A 16628-nucleotide genomic window follows, 5' to 3' on the forward strand; every position below is an offset into this window, starting at 1 on the left:
GATACGACAAGCAAACAGAAAGGACATTGTTGGGGGGAGGGGGGGAGGAAGAAGGGAGGGAGGTTTTGGTGATGGGGGGCAATAACCAACCACAATGTATATCGACAAAATAAAATAAAATGAAAAAAATAAAGTTTCCAAAAAGAAAAATTATTTTTTTAATTCAAAATATTTTAACATTTGTACACATTTGTGGGGTACAGTGTGTTGTTTCAATACATGCATATAGTGCACAATAATTCGCTTAGGGTAGACAGCAGAGTGTTGAACCCATTAGTCCTCCACCTCCTCCAGAACCCCCGCTTCTGGTTACATTTATTTTACTCTCTACTTCTATGAGAACCACCTTTAAAAAAAAAAAAAAAGAATTATCACACATATGAGTGATACTCTGTATTTGTCTTTCTGTGCCTGACTTACTTCACATAATACAGTGGTTTACAGTTTCATCCATGTTGATGCAAATGATAAAATATCATTTTTTAAAAAATAGCTGAATAGTATTCCATGCGTATATGTACCAGTTTCTTTATCCATGCATCCACTGATGGACCTTTAAGTTGATTCCATCCCTTGTCTATTGTAAACAGTGCTGTGATGAACATGGGAGTGCAGGTGTCTTTCTGATATATTGATTTCATTTTTTTTTTTTTTTTGAGTGTATACCCAGCAGTGAGATAGCTGGGTCATAGTGTAGATCTTTTAGTTCTCTGAGGAACCTCTATACTGTTTTCCTTTTTCTCTGCATCCTTGCCAACATTAGTTACTTTTTGTCTTGTTGATAATAGACATTCTATTTGGAGTGAGATGATATCTCATTGTGGTTTTAATTTGCATTTCCATAATGATTAGTGATGTTCAGCATTTTTTCATGTACCTGTAGGTCATTTGTATGTCTTCATGTGAGAAATGTCTGTTCAGGTCCTCTGCCCGTTTTTTAATTGGGTTATTTGGTTTTTTTGCTGTTGAATTGTTTAAGTTCCTTATATATTCTGGATATTAGCCCCTTTTCTGATGTGTAGTTGGCAAACACTTTCTCCCATTCTGTAGATTGTCTGTTCACTTTGTTGATAGTATCTCTTGCTGTGCAGAAGCTTTTTAGTTTGATATTGTCCCATTTGTGTATTTTTGCTTTTTTGTTGCTGTGCCTTTGTAGTCTTGCTCAAAAAAGCGCTTCTCACTACTATTTCGTGTAACATTTCTCCTATGTTTTCTTCTAGTAGTTTCATAGTTTCAGGTTTTAAATTTAGATCTTTTATCCATTTTGAGTTGACATTTTGTCAACGGTGAGATATGTCTTATGCATTTTTGAATATCCAGTTTTCCCAGCACCATTTGTTGAAGAGGCTGTCCTTTCCCCATTGTATATTTTTGGTAACTGTTGAAAATCAATTGGCTGTAAGTGCTTGGGTTTATTTTGGGCATCTCTATTCTATTCCATTGGTCCATTTGTCTGTTTTTATGCCAGTATAATGCTGTTTTGGTTACTATAGCTTTATAGTATATTTTGAAGTCAGGGTGTGTGATGCTTTGCTTCTAGCTTTGTTCTTTTTGCTCAAGATTGCTTTCGCTATATGGGGTCTTTTGTGGTTCCATACAAATTTTAAGATAATTTTTTCTATTTCTGTGAAGAATGTCATTGATATTTTGATAGGGATTGTATTGAACATGTAGATTACTTTGGGTAATGTGGACATTTTGATGATGTTAACTTTTCCAGCCCATGAACATGGGATATCTTTCCATTTATTTGTGTCCTCTTCAATTTTTTTTTACCAATGTTTTTATAGTTTTCTTTGCAGAGTTCTTTCATCTCCTTTGTTAAATTTACTCCTATGTATTTCGTTTAGCTATTGTGAATGGGATTACTTTCTTGATTTCTTCTTCAGCTATTTTGTTTTTGGCATATAGGAAGTCTATTGATATTTTGTGTGTTGATTTTGTATTCTGCCACTTTACTGAATTCATATGTTAGTTCTAGTGATTTTTTGGTGGAGTCATTAGGGTATTCCATGCATAGGATCATGTTTTCTGAAAATAGGAATAGTTTTGCTTAACACTTTCTGATTTGAATGTCCTTTATTGTTGTCTCTTGCCTTCTTACACAGGCTAGAACTTCTAGTACTGTGTTGAATAGGAGTGGGGAAAGTTGCCATTCTTGTCTTTTTCCAGATCTTGAAGGAAAAGCCTTTTCAGTTTTTGTCCATGGAGTGTATTAGCTGTGAGTTTGTTCTATATGGTCTTTATTGTGTTGAAGTACATTCATCCCATACCTAATTTGTTGAGTGTTTTTATCATGAGGAGGTGTTGGATTTTGTGAAATGCTTTTTCTGCATCTATTGAAATGATCATGTGGTTTTTTTCTCTTCATTCTGTTGATGTGATGCATCACATTTATAGATTTGAGTATGTTGGATCATCCTTGCATCCCACTTGATCACGGTATATGATTTCTTTAATGTGTTGCTGTATTCTCTTTGCTAGTATTTTGTCGAGGATCTTTGTATCAGTGTTTAGTAGGGATATTGGTCTGTAGTATTCTATTTTTGTTGTGTCATTTTCTGTTTTTGGTATGAGGGTAATGCTGGCCTCATCGAATGAGTTTGGAAGTATTTCCTCATCCTCAATTTTTTTTTTTTGGAAGAGTTTGAGAAGAATTGGTATTAGTTCTTTTTTGAATGTTTGGTAGAATTCAGCAGTGAAGCCTTCTGGTCCAGAGGTTTTTTTTTTTTTGTTGGAAGACTTTGTTACTGCTTCAAGCTCATTATTCTTTATTGGTCATTTTCAATTTTCTAGTTCTACATGATTCAGCCATGGTAAGTTATATGTGTCCAGGAATTTATTCACTTCTAGGTTTTTCAGTTTGTTTGTATATACTTGTTTGTAGTACTCTCTTCTCATCCTTTGCGTTTTTGTGGTATCAGTTGCAGTGTCCCCTTTTTAATTTTTGATTTTATTTAAGTTTTCTCTCTTTTTCTTTGTTAGTCTAGCTAAAGGTTTATTGATTTTATCTTTTTGAAAAACCAACTCTTTTTTTTTTTTAAATTGATTCAATTCCTTTGTCAAGTTTCTCACTCTGCTCCTAGATTGTTTTCCACATATCATTTAATTTTACATCTGTATTTTCTTGTGACTCCCTGAACATCCTTAAGAGAGTTATTCTGAATTGTCTGTCAGACATATCACAGATCTGTTGTTTTTCTGCATCCATTGCTGGTGCTTTGTTTCATTTGACGGCAACATATTTCTGTGTTCTTTCTTGATCTTTGTGCCTAGGCATTTGAAGAGACTTCTATTTGCTGCTGATTATTTGGAGAAGGCTTTTTGTGAGAATCATTAATCACTGCTAGGTCTGGTCTGTGTTGAAATTCTGGTGTGGACTGGGTCTTTTCAGCAGATGGAGCCCCCTGCAGTTCTGATTTCCACTTAGACCAGCTGCCCATGCTGTGCCCAGTGTTCCCCCTGTGGGCTAGCCTTTCTCCTGCATTCCAGCTGCTTCTTGTGGGGCAGCCTTTGTACGTGGCTCTCACGATAACTCACTGGCCTCTGGGCAGCTATCTTATCCATTCAATTGCAGCTGTCTGCGGGCTGGGGGAATCTTCCCAGTGGCCTGTGGGCTGGTATGGTGCCCTATGAAGCCCTCCTTTCTCCTACAGACTCCCAGCATCTTTATGTGAAGGGTGCAGCTGCATTTTTTTGGCTTGTGTAACACTTAGTCCCCACCTCAGTACTAAGCTGGCTCAGGATAGATGCCTTTGTGAATTCCACTCGTCTCTTCTCTTCCTCCCCAAGCTTTAAAATGTGATATAGACTTGGTGTAAACATTTATATGATACAAAGGCAAATACACAAGGAATTAGTAATTCCTCTCTCCCCATTTCACTCTCACTCCCTTAAGGTTTGGTTTTTAACATGTTACACCTTTTTCTATGTTCATTTCTGGTAACTACTGATGAAGAAAAATGTGGTATGTAAGAGAAGTATAGAAGTATGAATAGAATTGGGAATTGGGACATGAGTAAATTCTTAGATGTAACACTTTTATAAAAATCTTACCCTAAGCTTTGAGGAACAAGTGTTTTCTGAGTTCTCTACAGCATATTTCAACAGTGGGAAAAACGCTCTGTAGTGTTTTCTAGAGTAGATAAATTGCATATCCTCCAGCTGTTCAGAGAATTTGGCGGCTGTAAGTCACTTTCTTTAGTCTCTTAAAACTTTCAAATCTACTCAGTATAATCAGCATAAAGTACTTTATAATTTGGGGAAAGAAAGGATGCTAAGTAATGTTGTGCCGATAATTTGATTTTAATTTTTACTGATCCTTTGTTATATTCCAAAGTGATGTTTAAGGGTTGTTGGCCAACAACTTCCTAAGGGTGGGGCACATTGCCTGGACAGGTTTCTTTCTTTTACATTGGTAGAGACTTTTATTTTACTTATTTTAAAATTTATACACACACACACACACACTTATTTTTAAAATTATATATCTATATCTGTATTATATAGATATATACTTTTTCTGATAATATAGTACAATCATGGGGTGCTAAATTCATAAGATACAAGAGTAAGAGGTGTAAAGTAATCCTTCCACTTTTCTGCTCCAGCTAACAGTTTTCCTCCTTGACAGATATTCTTGACACATGCACAAATATATGTATATATTATTTAAAAAATTTACATTGATGCTAATGTAACATCTTTGTTATTTGCACCTTGCTTTCCCATTTATTACTGTTCCACTGTGTGGGCTATGGCACAATTCCATCCATGGTTTTTGGATTCTTTCCATCCTTTTTCTATTAAAGACAAAACCAAACCTTTGAATATCCTTGCTTAGCAATCTATTTTGTGTATATTCTATGAAAAAAAAAAGAAAACAAAAAAACACTGTTGTAGAGAAACCTGACCTATTCTGTTTACTTCATCTGGTCCTGGCTAGGATTAAGGAACACTGAGGTGCCAGAGTGCTTACCTGAGGCCTAGTGCAACTCATCTGTGGGTGTCAAAGCTCTCCCTACTGATAGTAGAATCTCTTCTTAATTTCTCTAAAAGTCCTCAGTGCCTATGAGATAAAAATGTTTGTCTACTTTGGGTTTAGTAAGATTTTCTCCAGTATGGGTCTAACTCTTGATAAAGTGGGCTGTATCTGTGTAATCAGAATTCATTCACGATACACAGTTCTTTTGAATTTAAATCTATACAGTTTCTTTTTAAAAAATGAAGCAAATAAAAAGACTTCTGTTTTATTTGGAAGTACTTTGTTTACATGGTAGTGTGTTATGTAACCAATGTCAATTAAAGAAGGCAGTTGAAAGTGCTTTGTAAACTCTGTAAGTACAAATAATTGTTGGCTGTTTTCTACTCTCAAATTACAGGTTTCAGAGAACATCAGGCTGTTGTTTAAATATGACCAATTTATCTTAGCTTGGACTTATTTTGATTATACATATTGGCATGACTCAAGACAAAATCCTTTTAAAGGCATATTTTATTTTATTTTATTTTATTTTATTTTTTTTTTGTCCTTTTCGTGACCGGCACTCAGCCAGTGAGCGCACCGGCCATTCCTAGATAGGATCCGAACCCGCGGCGGGAGCGTCGCTGCGCTCCCAGCGCTGCACTCTCCTGAGTGTGCCACGGGCTTGGCCCTAAAGGAATATTTTAAAAAAGAAAAAAAAGATGTCTCCATGCTATCATTATTTATTATTAGTATTGTTGTATGTGACAGTTTTAGTCCCCCAAACAATTTCCACTACACCTAAGCAAACCCAAGTAGAATGTCTAGATAGGGAGTGTTTACTGGCCTGTTGAACCTCTTTGGCCTTCCTTTCATTGCTGGCCTTGAAGAGATTCTGTATTTTTTGATGTGGTTAGAAATGGGTTGAGGTTGCAGGAGCAGCCTAAATATGAAAGTTTGGCTCTCTGTTTTAGAAGCACGTTCCAAACTTATATGTATTCTGCCTTCAGAAAGCATTTTGAACTGACTTCTCAAGTGTGAAGACTATTGTGGTCCCAGCTGTCAACATGTCAAAACTGATGTGATGGAGTATAATTTTTTAGTACTTTATGGGGAACCCTTAGGGTTATGGCATTACATCTACAGTTTGCTAGGCAGTGATTGATTTTCTTGATTGACAGGAAACACAGTTTATAGTGGCCCAGGTCAACAGGGCAAGGGACAGTAGATGGGGCAGCTTTGTACTCTGTCAGCAACTCCAGAGGTGTCAGTGTGCCAAGATAAAGTACTCAGCTTCACTCATGTGGGTTACGGTGAGAATGTGTTTATTGGGATCAAGAGTGTGGCTAACCTTTGCAAGGGTAAAAAAACCAAAAACCAAAAAACATTTTTTTGTTTAGCCTTCCACTTTTATTTCAAGAAAGACTCAAAACATTGTCGGGCTTCCCCCCCCACCCCATTCTACTCACGAAGTTTACTAATTGTAAAACACAAAGTATTCTTTTTCTTGATTAACATGCATTTCTGGCATATGTGGATTCTTGTGAGAATTTATTGCGGGTGTTTCGTTCATAGAGGCATAGATTTTATTACATTAGGATTACTAAACTTGGACAGGCCCATTACAGTTGCATCACGGGAACTAATGCTCTCAGATGGAAATTGATGTAACAGTTCAGAATCTATTTACACTTTCAGCCTGAAAGCTGAATGACAACAATAAGTTTGAATGACTCAGGTTTGTAGGGCTCAAGGCATGTTATGTGGATTTCTTTCTTCGCTAAATAGACACTAAATGTAAACATCTATTTAGTTTGAGAAGACTTAATCTATTCTCAGAGAAAATATTTCCAGACTCTTTAGTTATGTAGTTGCACTTCTGTGAACCATCTCTCGTTTCATTAGATACTTCTTGAGCTTGATGATCAAAACACCATTTAGCTGTTTGAAGGCAAGATGATTGATTGTTGTCTCTGTCTTTTCTAGTATCCTTCTTGGCACATTTTGTATATTAATTTAAGAGTAGTACTCAGAGCTTCAGGACCTAGAAAGGGCCATTGGGTCTTAGCAGGGAGTGATTTCATTCTGCGAGGAATTGTATTGGGCACACAACCAAAGGAAGGAACCTAGAGAAATTAAGAGGAATTGCTTGATTATTAGAGAAGGTAGCTGGGACTCAATTTATTCTAAATGGGAATAAAATCAGTGTTGGAAGAGCTACTCAGCAGATGCTTATTGAGTGCCTACTAGGTATGTGGCACTGTTTTAGGGAATGGGTTCAGGAGCTTATGTTGTAGGTGGGGAGACAGACAGAAAAAAGAATAAATGTACATACTGGTAATAACTTTATTAGAAAAAGCAAATCAGGTTTAGAGTGAGTACTAGCAAGGAGTGGGAGTTTGTCAAGGAAGTTCTGTGGTATAAACATTTGAGCAAAGACCTGAAGGATTTGTGAAAGAGAAAACGAGACACTCACTGAATATATAGCTATCTACAGTCAGGTGTAAAAGGTGGAATTGTGCTTGATATGAGGAGCAACAAGGAGATCAGTGGAGGAGACAGAGAGACAGACAGAGACAGAGAGAAGGAGGGTGATAGGAGAGAAAGTGAAGCTAGGTCATGTAGGGCCTTACAGGTGATTTGTTACAAATTTGACTTTTACTATGAAAGGAAGCCAGTGGAGTTTTATGAACAGGGAAGTGACTTGATCTAACTATATTTTAACAAGAGTCATTTGTCTGCTGTGTGGAGAACAGAGCAAAAGAGAAGCAAATGTGGAAGCAGGGAGGCCAGTTAGACAATGTGGAGATGAAAAATGTTCATGTGGAAAAGGGAGTTAGAGGTGGATGTGGTATTGGGATGGGCTGTCCTGTGGACAGAGTAGGTTTGGATGGAGGCGTTTAATTTTAGACATGTCAAGTTAGAGATGTCTGTTAGCTATTAATGTGGAGTCATTGAATAGGCAGTCAGCTATATATTTCTGGAGGTTAGGAGGGAAACCCCAAACTGGAGACATGATTATGGAAGAAACCATTATAGATGGTATTTGAAGACTGGAGTAGATTACTTGGGAAGTGGTATAGATTGAGAAAAGGCCCAAGGATTGACACCTAGCACACTGCTACATATAGACGCTAGAGATACTCAACATTTATTGAGTGCTTTCTGCTCAGAGGAGGAGTAAGCAGCCAGAGACTGAGAAGGAGTGGTCAGTCGTGCAGGAGGAGATCCAGCATAGCGTGTTTCCCAAGAAGTCAAGGGACAAACATGATTCAAGAAGGAAGGATTCAAGCAGTGATCTACTCTGTCATGTTACTGAGATGTGTTGGGCAAGATGAAAATGGAGAATTAGCCATTGAATTTTATGGTAGGAGGTCACCAGTGGCCCTGACCAGCATTATTTCCAGCATGTGGTGGGATGGATGCCTCCCTGAAGTGAGTTTTGCTAAAGACTGGAACAGAGAGATGGGGAGGAAGCCAAAGATGATGAAGGATAGAGTGACCACATAATTTAACCAAACCAGACCACTTTGCTAATGGAAGGGGACACAATTTATTATTATGCCGGTGTGACTGGGGTATACCACGTGGTCACTCTTGAGGGAGGGCAAGAAAAATTTCTCAAGGAAGTACCTGTTTATTTCTCCTCTTTGTTTACTTTCTGTGAAGCAATTTCTTATACACGACTTACCAATTCTTTTTAGTCCATTGGTAATTCAATTATTTTAACGTTTGTTCAGGGTTTTTTAATAGTTCTGCGTTGTCCTCATGTAATTTATTTCCTCAGAGAATGAATTGACCTGACAATTTTGATTTCCCTGTTCTCACTTAAATCAAAAACCTGTGCTTAAATATAGAAGTTTGTGCAATATGAATATGAAACTCGGTGCCCTAGAGTTTTCCTTGTTTAATTGAAATAGTTTTTAGGGATGAGAGATTCAAAATAATGGTTTTTGGTCCTTTGACAGAATAGCTATGAATAATGACTGGCATGCATTTTGGCTAATATTGATTTTATCTGAGTTCCAGTGTTTTTTTTTTTTTTTCTTTTAAGCAGAATATATAAACACTAGAAAACTTGCCAATGAATTTCAGTAATATTATTTTCTGTTGTAAACTGTGTAATATATTTTAATTTAGAGTACTGGTCTTCAATCCTTGTTTTTGGATTTCATATCAGTTTTAAAAAAGGTAACGCATTTATTTATAAAAATTTATATATAATATTGTGTGATATTTATATTTAACATTTTTAGAAAACAGCAATTAAAAAGAGTGAGATGACAATGGAATGAACAATATTTCAAAGTAACATTGCTGTTTATGAAGGCATTATACTATCATCAGCTAATATTACAATGCACCATACCAATGGTCTCAACTTTGGTTACCCATTAGACTCTTTAAAAAATAGTTTAACCATGATGCACAGTCCCTACTACTGTCATGTTGAATCAGAATCTTTAAGGGAGAAGATTGGCTTTTTTAATTTTTCTTTTAAATCTGTGCTTCTGATATACAGAGTGGTTGAGACCTGATCTGTGTACTTAACGGTGAATTTATCATTCGTGGTAATTGATGTTAATCTAGAGTTTATATCTTTTTATAATTTCCATCCCTGCCTTTCTTCCTTCCTTTCTACCTTCAGTTTAGTTCTTGCCAGAGTTGGTTAGAACCTATTTGAAGCTTGTTAAGAGCTAGGCCTAGGAGGTAGGAATGATCAGTTCTGCCATTTATGTGTATGATTATGCTTTTACAGAATTTGCATTTTCCTCAGTATGTGTTGAAGAACATGTTTAAGCTACTTAACTTATTTTGTGAAAATTAGTTTATGTAAAACTAAATAATCTGTACTTTTACTTTACTGGACACAGGTAAACTGCAAGTCATCTTTACATACTGAAAGAGAAGTGTGTGAGGTGTAGTGCTCATGCCTTTGTGTGGTGGAGGACACGCTGGTCCTTAGGAGATCTCATTCATAGTAGGTAACCTGTGACCGTCTCCCAGAGGACAAGTGAGGCCCTCATGCTTGTCTGCACATTAAATACCATTAACTCCTAATTTATTTTTCTTTTTAATGTAGAAAGTACATAAACCTTCTGCTCCTGAGTTGCATGGCTGCATTTTTGAGATCATTGATTTAAAGATGTGAATAGGGTCTACCTCTGGATATAAGTCAAATAGTTTTCATTCTTAGAGATCTGAAACAAAAAGAAATTGATCTTCTTGAGCTTTAAAAGCTCTGTAGTCCTTGTTTTACTTTCTTTATTAAAATAAAGTCTTGATATAATTAAGTTTTCTAAAGATGGTATAGAATTATCTTTGCCTTCTGGCAGAGTGGGTTTTTTCTTGGCTTTATTCCTGAAGTCCAAACAGACTTTTGGGCTTCTGTCATGAGGGTAAACAACTTTGCCCCATGGAGTAGTCACTGAATGGATTCTTTATGGAATAGTTTTCAGTCGTGTTTTTTGTCCTTGCCCCAGGGCTTTAAAAAAAATTAATAGATTTACAGAAAAATTGAGAAGATAGTACAGAGAGTTCTCATATAGCCCCCCTGCCCAGTGTTCTCTATATTAACATCTGACATTAGTAAGGTACATTTGTTATAATGAATGAACCAATATTGATACAATATTATTATCTTATTATTAGTTCCATGGTTTATTCAGATTTCCCTGGTTTTTACCTAATGTTCCTTTTCTGTGCCAGGATCCCATCCAGGATACCACATTATATTTAGTTGTCATATCCTCTTAGACGCCTCTTGGCTGTGGCAGTTTCTCAGACTTTCCTTGTTTTTGATGACCTTGGAGTTTTGAGGAGTGTTGAGGCATTTTGTACGATGCTCCTTCATTGGAATGTATCTGATATTTTTCTCCTGAATCAACTGGGGTTACTGTGGGTTTTGGGAAGGAAGACCACAGAGATAGAGTGTCATTTTGTCACATCAGGTCAAGGGTACATGCTATCAAAATGACTTACGACTGTTGATGTTGACCTTGACTGCCACGCTGAAGTAGGGTTTATCAGATTTCTCCACTATAGAGATTTTTTTCCACTCTTCATATATTTTCTTTGCAAGGAAGTTACCATGTGCAGCCCACACTCCGCTGTGTACAGCCAACAGCTGTGCTTCCCGTCCTTTAGGGTGGAACATCCATCTACATCATTTATTTGGAATTCTTAAGCCTGGGAGATTTATCCCCTCTCTCCATTTATTAATTAATTCAGCATTTTGTTATATCAGGACAGACTCATAGATATTTATTTTTATACTTTGAGTTGTAATCCAATACTACTTTATTTATTTTGTGGTTCAAATTATTCCAGTTTTGGACATCGGGCCAGAGGGAGCTCTTTCAGTTGGCTGTTGTGCCCTTTTGACACGGTCCTATTGATGTGGGTTGGTTTCTTTGTTTGTTGTGGGGGACTGCTTCCTTTCTTTGTGGCACTACCTGATCCTCCAGGTTCATCTTGTGTATTTTCTTCCTTAATCGTAGAATTAGCCATTTCTCCAAAAAGGCATGGCTTTTTTTTTTTTTTTTAATTAATATAGTAGGGGAGAGATAACTACATACAGTAGAGAGGTGGGATGCTTGTCTCCCTTTACTGACATCTGAACATGCTGATTTTAACTAGTCCTTAACCTTTACAGGGTCTTTTCCCTTTTTAGCCCAAAGCTGATGACTTGACCCTCATTTTCATTTTCATGTCATAAGCTTGGACCATTTTACTTAATTCAGGATTTCCATGCAATTCGGAGCATATTGGTTTCAATATATTCACAATCAGAGATTTTTTTCATCTTTAATTAAAACCTCTTTGAGAAAACAATTGAGGACTTTTGACTTAACATTCGAATGGGCAAGACTATGTTTTTCTTTATTCTTTAAAGTGGAGTGCATGCAATATACATTTTTAGAGATAATGAAAAAGTTTTGTTACCGTTACACTTGAACTCCTGCCATCTGTACCTACATTTGTCTTTGAGATTGTCCTAGGACACCTGATTTAAAAAAAATTGTAGTCTTGATAACATAATGAAGAAGTTCTTCATAGTCTTTTAATTAAATCTTTTTGCATAACCCAGGAACAGCAACAATGTGACAGCTTGAGAAATACTTGAAATATGACTGTTAATTTCCTTACTTCCTTGGTTTCTGAACTCTTTCTAAATTCCTGAGTATTTAGACTCAGAAGCATTGTCCCACGATTAAGTATCTGAGAATGATAGGGAGCTACATTGTGGTGGACTGTCTGTGTTGAGATACTCACGTACACTATTTAGGAACTACAGTGGTTCTAGACCTACTTTTTCTGCAGCCTGCTATGGATTAGGAATCCTAAGGGCTTTGGATGTAAAATAAATGCCGTACTGACTTCATCTAGTTATGATTCCAGACGAGATGAGATTAGAAAAGGAGAGATTATCACATTCTATTAGAAAACTAAACTAGATTAGAAGAGGAAAGAATATCAGGTCCTATAACCTAAATAACTTTATATATAAAAACAGCATAACATGGATGTTATGTACAGAAATAGCTGATGTAGTTAATTCTTTATTGTTAATAACATCATTATTAAATCATAACTATGCCAACATTTTCATATTGCTTCATTCTTTTCAAAAATGAAATGCTTTTATGGATATTACCTTTATGGTTTAAAGGAACCGTAATATGGATAATATTGCCATTCCCCCTCTTACCACATTGCTCTGTGAGCCACAAAAATACTGAGTTCATATATCAAAAAATCAATAACAGAAAGCAGTTTCGTTTATTCATTTAAACATGCATACAATATTATTGAATGTCTCCTTTGGCAGCGTTGGCCTTGTCAAAGAGAAAAGGACCATTGGTTTATCCATATTATTAGCTCCCTGCCATTAGCATCTCATTGAGCACTTACCATGTGCCAGGCTCTAAATCTCTTATACTAAAGCTCCCTCCAGGTTGAATGAGTGAGTGAATGTTTCCCTTCCTGCATTTTCATGCTGCCTACCCTTCTTTAGAGTCATTTCCAATTCCTATCTAGGTCATTTTTACCTTACCCCATCCTGGACTGTGATCACTACATATATTAAAATGAGAGAATTCCATTCTCTCTATGGAATATGGAAACCCCAAATAACAGTGATTTAAACAAAATAGAAGTGTATTCTTTTTGTTTTTGTATCCCCAGCACTTAGTTCAGGGCTTACAACATATTGTTTGAAAGAACAAATGAACTGGCCAGCACTGTTAAGCTTTGCTGCCCCTTGCTGTGATGATAGATTTTAGCTTATGAAATAAGCACCACCTGGGTTTTAGGAACTAGATTGATGCTAACAAAGCAGCATTTCTCAAAGTGTAATCTGTGGGCCACCTGTGAGCATAACCTGCTTGTAAAATGCAGATTCCCATGTCTCATGCCCAGAGATAAGATGTGAGAGGGTGCCAAAATTTACATGTCTCACAAACATCCCTGGGTGATTTGAGAACCACTGGGAGGGAAGAAAGGAAGGAAGGAAGGAAAGAAAGAAAGAAAGAGAAAAGGAGGAAGAAAACTGATTCGCAGTCTCACTACCTTTCAGTATGTTCTCAGAAAGTAGTGACAGGGGCTCTATTTCCAGTCCTGGCTCCTGAGTTTACAGTAGGGCTTATTGCTTCCAGGAAAGCTTTCCAGAATTAAGGCCAACAGGACTTGAAAGTTATTTTTCACTTAAAACAAGTCTGGAGGCAAGCAATGCAGTGCTGGAATGCAGGATTCATGAAATCATCAGCAACCTAGGTTCTTTCACACTGTTGCCCTTGTTCTTATGATCCAAGGTGGTGGCTAAAATTTCGTTCAGTGAATTCATTGATCCTGGCTGCCGATGACAGGATGGAGGAAGGAAAGAAGCCCAGGAAAAATCCCCCTCCACTTTAAAGGAGACTCCCTTGAAGTAACATATAAAGCTTCTATAATGACCACATTTTCCTGCAAGGGCCTCTGTGATATGTAGTGTTTTCAACCTGGAAAGTAGTGTGCCCAGTAAAACAAACAAGCAAACAAAAAACAGAAAGCAAAACAGTCAAACAAAAAATCCCTCAGGATTTTATTACTAAAGAAGAGGCCATTACTGGTCTCTGCCCCAATCATTTCAAAGCTGCCCAAATAAACACCCTAGATTCCCTTCACCTCTTGACTAATGATTTTGCCAGTTGTCAAAACCAGCTGTTTTCACCAGCCTGTTTGTTTATACCTACTCCTACTCCCCAGAGTCAGTGGGAAAAGTCCTAAAATTATAGACAGATATGATGTTGTATATTTGTTAGTTAACCCCAATTGCATTTCTATTTTTAAAATTTTGGATTGTCAGATCCTCTAATCTGTTTCTTATAGCGGTTGTTTCAGAGTTTTCCACATTCCACTCTAATTCCGTAGTCTCCTCTCTTAATTTGTTTTTATTTTCTTGTCAATGAATAAATCATACTGCACCTCAGTTTCGTTCGTCTCCACAGTACGTCTTCATGTGCCTCAGTCTCAACCTCTTTTTATCAATAGCTTGTACGCCTGATGGGGGCACTTTGTGCTCTGTAAATACCTGCTGAAGGGATCAGTGGAGAACTCCCCTTCTTTCTCTTCCCTCCCCATTTAGAATATAAGATTGTTTCTGTATTTAAACTGCTTTCCCTTGACTTTGCTGCCCTTTTTCAAAATTCCTCACAGTTCACTTTTTATATTTTAAGAAGTATCTATTCCTCCTTAATCTCCTCACTGTTTACTAACTCCTTGGTCTTTTTACTGTTTTGATTCTCCTTCTGTGCATTTTCAGATTTTCCTTTGGGATATGCTTTTAACTCCATCTGCCTCTTATCATTGCTTAGTCTCCTTGACTTCTCTATAGCATGCTGTGTTATTGACAGTGCATTCTTGGCAGTACCCTCTTGGTTCTTTCACCTTCTGGCTTTTCCTTCTGCATTACCTTTGCTGACCTCCTTCTGCTCTGCAATGGTGAGCAAAAACACAACAATTTTACCTTCGTCCTTTATTCTTTCCTCTCTCTGCCCTTTCTTCTTTTTTCTCTGCCCATAACATTTCAGCAGCCAGTCTACTCTTCTACCTTCAAGCTGTTAGCTCTATATGGTGGTTCCCAAATATACATAAACTGCTTTTACCGCTCATTTCTGCTTCACTCTTAAATACTTCCTGAGTGCCTCAACTTAAATTTCTCATCATATGTATTGTGTTCAAAATTTGTGATGTTAGTATTGATGTCCGAGGTTCTTGTTTTCTCTGTAGGCTGTTTTCCTTGTCTGGAATGTTCTTTCATTTATTCTTTCCAACTTCTTTTTCTTTGTAAGATCAAGTTTAAAAAAATACATTTTACAGAGATTTCTAGGATGACACCAGACCTTATTGGCTTCCTAGCCTTTGAACTCCTGCTGTGATTTATCTATTTATCCGTCACCCTTTATTTACTTGCATTGCATTGTATTGTTGAATAAATCATCTTTATTATATATGTCTTATCTCACAGCTAGGCTGTAATCTGATTTCCCTTTGTACTCCCAGTGCTTGGTATGTAATCGGCACTTTTGTTGTGGATGATGACATACCCTTTTCATTTCCTTATCTTGTTTTATTCCTAACAGTGAGATTGCTTAAAAAAACAATTAATTTTTCTTATCAGCAAACAAATATTTCTTTTTCATAAATGAAATGGAGAGTACTTGGACCGAGCTGAATGACAGATTTTCAACAGCCTTATTGCATTTTTGCTTTGCACTATTTAAAGTACGTTATAAAAGGTGTGTAATGATTGTTGAGTCTTTCTTAGTCTTTGGAGTGTCCTCTAAGAATCTGGATAAGTATCATGAAAAGACCTCCTAGGATTTTTTAAAAAAACATACAGAGTTTTGCATTGGAAAGTTCAAGATAGGGTAGGGATGGAGGGAAGAAAAGAGAGAGAAAGAGAGAATATAAGTGAATGAAAATGAATGTGAAAATACACACCCACTAGACTCACACTACTTGGTGAATAATGTCAGGATGATATAAAACCAGCCAGGTGGAAAGGTAGTTGTATCAAAGTGGTGGGTGTACCATAAGGAGAACAATTCTTATCAACAGCATTTCTGTTCCTCACCCCCCACAAAATGAAGTTTACTCTATTTTTATGATGGATTGTTGTAATAAATTCCTTAGCAACATTGTAATGTAACAGACATACTGAATAAAGTAGGTCCTGTTAAAATATGATTTCTTTTAATATTAAGGTATGAGAAATTAGCTATGGTTGAAATTGAGCTATGTGTATACAGAAAATCTGGATTAGTAGGGTATGATTCCAGACCCAAATAAGGAGAACAAAAAACTTAGTTCACTTACATATTTTATCTTGCTTTTTCTCCCTATAGCGAATATGAAGTACTGCCTTGTGATTCTTAATCAGCCTCTGGACAAATGTTTTCGTCATCTTTGGAACAAAGGTAATCCAATTAGCATTTATATTTCTTTGCTTTTCAACTTTATTTGGGATTGACTAACAGGACTATTAAGTAACCTGGAAATTAACTGAAACCCCCAAAAATGGAATTTATGATAAGGTGATTAAGTTATCAGTAGAATTCATTATTGCTTCTCTGTTAACCTGTTTATATATATCCACAGCATCGACACCCAAAACAGAATACTC

At 36.6% G+C, this 16628-nt stretch overlaps 1 protein-coding gene across 13 annotated transcripts in view; it reads left to right on the forward strand.

Annotated features, from left to right (window-relative positions):
- Positions 1–16628, forward strand: part of TPK1 (thiamin pyrophosphokinase 1) — a 355873-nt gene that overhangs the window by 55389 nt on the left and 283856 nt on the right. For 11 of the 13 annotated variants that reach the window (XM_063099234.1, XM_063099241.1, XM_063099246.1 and 8 more), the window contains one exon: positions 16351–16422. The exons of the other annotated variants lie outside the window; for them this stretch is intronic. In XM_063099234.1, the coding sequence (XP_062955304.1) occupies positions 16351–16422 (72 nt within the window). The remainder of the gene's footprint in view (positions 1–16350; positions 16423–16628) is intronic. 13 annotated transcript variants of the gene reach the window in all.

This window comes from Cynocephalus volans, chromosome 6 (genome assembly GCF_027409185.1).
Source record: "Cynocephalus volans isolate mCynVol1 chromosome 6, mCynVol1.pri, whole genome shotgun sequence".
NCBI lineage: Eukaryota > Metazoa > Chordata > Mammalia > Dermoptera > Cynocephalidae > Cynocephalus > Cynocephalus volans.